We start from the raw sequence: 6,000 nt of genomic DNA, 5'->3' as shown, positions 1-6,000 counted from the left end.
TGTCAATGGATACTATTGAGAACAGTCTGGCTCCTTTACTCCCTCTAGCATACAYCCCCTCAACCTTCTCTTCTCCAGACTGAGCACTCCCTGCTCTCTCAGCACACCCTCTTATGTCAGATGCTGCCATCCCTTAATCATCTTCATGGCCCTGGAGGGGCCCAAAACGGACTTGCAGAATGCATACCAGAGATAAAGCCCTTTTTACCAGACATTTACTGCTATGGCAACACAGACACACTCACAAATACCTTGGAAAAAGAACAACAGTTCTATTTTTGCAATGTACAGGTTGAGAATTATTTGTTAATAGTGTCAACCATGGAAAAAAGAGTCACAGTGGTAGCTCAAGGAAATGAGTAACAGAACTCTGTACCATTTGCAGTCTGACACTGTAAACTCCTGGCCTTCTGTGAGGATATGAGATCTCTACACTTACATGAGAGACTTAAAAGAGATTTCCATCAGGATTCCCAAATAATGGCTTGATATTTTTTAGAGTTCAGTTTTATAACTTTGAGCCTTTACATGTAGAGATTTCATGCATCAACAATTGTTTACATATTCAGAATTATGCTTTTACAAGACTTCTAACTTCAGGCAGAAACAGAAGTCAGAATAATACTCATTACTTGTGTCTTATTTTTCCATTTTAATGTAACGGGATTTTTTTAAGAAAGCTAACAATAGCAAAGGCAAACAACAGATCACTTGAAGAAGTCGCTTCCAGGAAATTAAAACAGAACAGTAGACAGCTACTTGCTTGTCTAAACTGTCAGCAAAGTTATAGTATACAAGACATTATATGCAAGAAGTTTAAATGTAGAGAAATYTAATTTTATAGTTTTTACAGAAAATAACATGTTTGGGGAAACTCAGACATTGGATAGATCTATTACTGACCCCAACAGGACCGAGATGTCACACTAGATTAGGAGCTTGAAACAAACACCTATGAAGCAGATCTACCTTCTTTTCTCAGACCTAATATAAATGTTTACATGATCTTAAAAAGATACACAAGCACAAGAAACCTTTTTTAACATACAAACAACATACGCTAACTACCTAAAAATGTAAATATTTATAAYGCACTGTATAATGCAGTGGGGCATATATATTTTTAAAATTGCTTTCAGAAATAAAAAGCAGTACATATTTTGAATTAATTACACTGTACAYTTTAAACTCTGTATCTACTGTACCTGTATTCCTAAATGCAGCTGGTCAAAAAAATGTATCTCTTTCTGAAGAAAATGGTGCCTTTTGGCAAAAAATGGAAAGCTGATAATTTCTGACAAACGTTAAACAGATAAATACAGAACACCCCCTCCCATTTTTAATTGTAAATGTCACTGTTGTGATTTTCARTTTTAATATGTTGCTACATGTCACTGTCAACCCCTATGCTATATCATCTGTAAGGCGTTACTAAATGCACAATGAGAACAAGCTGTCCCCAAACATCAGTACTTCAAAGATATTTTAATAGGCATTATCCATAATTAAAAGACTGTAATTAAACTTTCCCACCTAACCATATGTTGAAGGAGCTGGATCTCACCTTCTTGGATAATATAGCTATGCACGGGCAACCTAGATCTTGTTTACAGTTAACTTTCTGCATACGGTGAGTAATCACACCGTGAGCTGCTTGATGATTACAAAAATATTAATCCTCTTTTCTAAGGAACCCAACATTTAATAGTACCATAAAGTTCACAGTGACATAAACAACACAGAAAAAACACAAAATGCAGACTCTTTAAGAAGAAACATGAGGATTAGTTAAAGGACTTGAAGATATGAAATAATATACATATTAAGATTCCCTAATATCTCTATTATTTAGCAAATAATTTATAGGTTAAAAATATACATAAGTATCTTATGTGTATGAATATACATATGAATGAATCTGAATACGTATTTAAAAGACACACAAATAACAGAGTCTAACATTCTTATACTGCATAACTCTGGGTGCTACAGAGAAAGATTATAAAGTCCATAACAGAAAATTATGTACTAAGACACTCAAGGATTTTTATTTTCCTAAAGGCTARACAAGAAATGTATAAAATGATAACTTGCACTTTTAAAGATGTCTATTCTTGCTAATACTATTGAAGAAGGCCATTTTTTTTACAGTATAAGTATCTTTCTTTTCTGGATTACACAAAATGTTCTGTTGCACTGATAGATTTGCTATAAYGTAGCAGTGAGTTCTGCTGTTTAAGAATGCAAGAAATGTATGTTACAGTCATTTAAAGTAACCCTGTTCTTTTTCTCACATGCCTGTTTTAATTAACAATTTATTGCTTGTCCTTACATGACTCAGTGGAATAAAAYGATGCTCTATTTTCCACAGCTAATAATATATAATTTTTAGTATACGTTATAATTTTTAATACAAGTTATTTCGACCTTAGCTGCAGTTAAGGTTCCATCATACATAACTATTCTAAAACAGTATTTCACATTGTAAGTGACGAAATAAATAAATCTTTTTGTTTTGTACAACCCAGAAATCTAWTTTCATCAATACATTTCATCCTTGTTTCCTTTGTAGCTGAGGTCTCAATCAGTATCAATGATTACTTACTGTCAATAGTTAGATGTATGCAAAAGATTAAAAGTAGTAATCAACGTAGCTGTTTCTCTTGAAGGAACCATCCCCTCGCACAGAAAGGTCAGTRGAAATGAAAGGTTTAGGCTGCTTTTGTTAGATTTAGGAGCATTTTACCATTCAATACTGCTATTCAGGTAAAGAGCCAGGCTTCTGCTTCTGACACTACTAGCAAAAATCATAGTTACTCGAAAGCATGCAGCAGCTTTCCCCAAAGACTTACTAATTTATCCTAGATTAAATTGGAGTTGTTACAACAATTCAATTGTTTGTGACACTTTTAATCTGAGGAACATGTGTTATTTTATAAATGTTAACACTAAGCTATGTAAAATCCTGGCATCCAGCAGAACTGCAATCCTGAGTTTACAGAAGAGGAGACAAAGAGAAGTTGACTGTTTTGTCCAAGGTCACACAATGAACTGTGCAAAAGTAGCACTACAAGCCAGCACTCTCGATCTCTCATCCCTATACTAAACATGATATAATCCATTACAGCGTTTATCCATTAAATCAGACTTTTAGAGTCACATTAGCTGGTGAGCTTCTCCAAACTTTGACTTTTTTTTTTAATCTCTGAGGTACATAAAAACTTCATAAATAATAGCTGAAAAGGCTCTATTCARGAGACATAAACAGCGTCTTACCTGGTGTTGCAGTAGTGGAGCGTGACMGTGAAACACCAGTTCAAAGAGTACTTAAAGACCGTTTTTTGGTCACAGCTGTCTTCCTTCACTGGACAGCAAGWAATTCACACCAGAATTCCGCAGACTTTGATTTTATTTTCTGAACGTTTTTGGCCGCAGAGCACATAGTTCTTCCTCYGGAGCAAAACCCTCCAGGCTGCTACTGCTTCGAGGAGACCGTTTCGTTTACAGGCTGTTGCCAAGGCAACTCTTCCACTGGGCATTTTGTTTGGAGCCTTTTAATTCAAGGAGATCGAGTGGCCCATGAAAGCCAACGGAGTTAACCTAGATGGAAGGATTCCCAGCCACCCAAAGCTAAGCCTGTTTCTCCCTCCTGTTTATGCCGTTTTTACACTTTTACTTTTTACACTTTTTCGACCTCCCTTATTTCTATCATTTTCTCCTGTGTATTGTCTACCTACTCTTCTAAACACTCGCTCCCCCTTACAAGTAAATTCTCATCAATAATTCTTTATCTCCCTTCAGGCAACTTTAAATAGTAATCTGATGAGCTTTAATTAAAAAAAAATGGTTTTGAGGGGAGGGGGAAGCAGTACGCTAGGTGAAAGGGAAGAAATAACAGACTGGAAGTTGAACGGGACGGATTTCTTCGCGCTTAGCAGATGCGCCAGGAGGTTTCGGGAACAACCGGCGTCCGCGGCGCGGTAACCGCTCGCGGAAACTCGCGGAAGCTCGCGTAAGCTCGCGGAAGCTCGCTCGGGCCGCCCAACGGCCGCCCAACGGCCGCCCAACGGCAGCAGCGGGCGGCGCCCATGGCGGGGCGGTCCTTGCCCCGCGCCGCCTTCCCGCCTTCCCTTGCGCGCGCGGCGGCGCAAGATGGCGGCGGACAGCGAAGTGAGTTGCCCCCTCTTCTCCTCCCCTTCCTCCTCTGTGCTTCCCCGCATCCCACCCCCCGGGCGCGGACCCCCGCTCACGGCCTCTCCCGCTCTCTCCCCGCAGCCCGAGTCGGAGGTGTTCGAGATCACGGACTTCACCACCGCCTCCGAGTGGGAGAGGTAGGCGCCGCCGCCAGCACCGGGGACCGGCGGCCCCGCGGCGGGGAGGGGGCGGGAGGCGCTGCGCGTCGCCCAACGGCCGCCCGCGCGCCGGCGGCGGAGCAGCTCGGCGGCCGCCTTCAGCGTCTGCGTGCGGGGGGCTAGCGTGCGCCGCGGGGAGGCTGCTGGGCTGCTTTGGTCTGCGTTGTTTCTTTTTCCCTCACCTTCCTGACCTCGGTGGGGTAGTCGCCGCACGTCATTCAACAGTTAGCTGAACAGATACACGGATATCCAAGAATGCGCTTGTATTGTTCATGTGCTACCATTTTTTAAATGCTTTTTCCTGTGGTGATGCCTGTGACTGGAGGAGATGAAGGTTCCAAACGTTATTTTTCTTATGTGGAATTTGGGTTATAGTTTTGTATTTGTGTTGCGTTGTCTGTGAAGAATGGAGCAGGTGTCTGTTTTGATAAAATTAATGTGCTACAAAACTGAGAGGAAAAAAAAACAAGTGGAGATTCTGTATTACTCAAAGCTTACTCATAGCAGTCATTAAAAAGCGCTAGCACCTGCAATACAAACACAGAAGTCTAACTTTGTGTAAGGATGTAGCTGTTCTCTTTTTGTTACTTACTTTAAGTATTTGAGTAACTTCCTGCTTCAGGTTGTGCTTCATGCAGGCCTTTTGCTTTTCATATAGAAATACCTATATAGAAGTTCATATAGAAGTACAGCATTACAGATAAAATGAGGTTTACTGTGTTTGACAGTATACAGGCTTCTATTAAGGTCAATCTTGCCATATAAAAAACCCATAAAATTTCTGTCAGTTGCACCAGAGTTGTTGGATAGATTGTGTTCTACCACCTTAAGAATATGACACAGACACTTTTATTTGCAGTACTGAATATTGCTTAAGTATCTTCACTGAATAGAAACTCTCAAGCTACAGAGCTGAAACATTTATGTGTAAACTGCTTACTGTTGGTTACAGTTCACTGTAAGGTGTGTATTAAGCCCTCCTGAATTACAGCACAAGAGAAAATAATAACAGGAAATAGGGGTCTGTCTTGTTACAAATTATTTCTTTTCTATAGGAATTTTAAAATAAATTACAAAATACTTGTTTTTCAGGAATCCTGTAGTAGGACAGCATACAGCTTGCTTTATTTTATGAAATATTAATGCCTTTTCCCCTCCTGATTAGATTTATTTCAAGAATAGAAGAAGTACTGAATGACTGGAAACTTATTGGGATTTCTTCAGGCAGACCTTTAGAAAAGGTCAGTTACTGCTTCTGAATTTTCTTTTTGAATTAAAATTAATAACTTGTAGTACACAGAGGCACGCACACACACATATATATACACTTTGGACTGCCAGTTTCTTAGATGTGGTAGAAAATGATTTGCCCTGGGGAGTTTCACTTGTAAAAATGAATATTTGGCCCCAAATTGCTGTAAGTTAATTATTAGTGGATTGTCTGCCAATCTGGCAATTTTTCTGGTAAAGCTGGGTCTTCTTTTAGGGTCTAGTGTTTCCTCACTCCCAGTTTTGAATCTGGAAACATAGTTGAAACTGTTTTAAATTCTTTAGGAATTTCTTTTCTGCTGTCTCCTTGCCTTTGTCACACCTCAATGCTTATGGTTTATGTTTGACTTAGTACATTAAATAGATCAGAGGGATTTTT

General features: G+C 39.5%; 2 protein-coding genes across 2 annotated transcripts in view; one reads left to right on the top strand and one right to left on the bottom strand.

Annotated features, from left to right (window-relative positions):
* MAP3K19 (mitogen-activated protein kinase kinase kinase 19) overlaps positions 1 to 3,376 on the bottom strand; it is a 16,861-nt gene extending 13,485 nt beyond the window's left edge. The window contains exon 1 of the mRNA XM_085320916.1: positions 3,277 to 3,376. The gene's annotated coding sequence lies outside the window, so the exon portion shown is untranslated. The remainder of the gene's footprint in view (positions 1 to 3,276) is intronic.
* A 762-nt stretch (positions 3,377 to 4,138) lies between these two features.
* RAB3GAP1 (RAB3 GTPase activating protein catalytic subunit 1) overlaps positions 4,139 to 6,000 on the top strand; it is a 28,806-nt gene continuing 26,944 nt past the window's right edge. Inside the window, exons 1-3 of the mRNA XM_085320955.1 lie at positions 4,139 to 4,170; positions 4,276 to 4,331; positions 5,518 to 5,593. Of these exons, the coding sequence (XP_085177081.1) occupies positions 4,153 to 4,170; positions 4,276 to 4,331; positions 5,518 to 5,593 (150 nt within the window). The 5' untranslated portion in view covers positions 4,139 to 4,152. The remainder of the gene's footprint in view (positions 4,171 to 4,275; positions 4,332 to 5,517; positions 5,594 to 6,000) is intronic.

The sequence above is a fragment of the Rhea americana genome, unplaced genomic scaffold, assembly GCF_003343005.1.
Source record: "Rhea americana isolate MKP2758 unplaced genomic scaffold, rheAme1 scaffold_67, whole genome shotgun sequence".
NCBI lineage: Eukaryota > Metazoa > Chordata > Aves > Rheiformes > Rheidae > Rhea > Rhea americana.
Note: the sequence above shows the minus strand (reverse complement) of the source record. Positions and strands in the feature narration are given on the sequence as shown.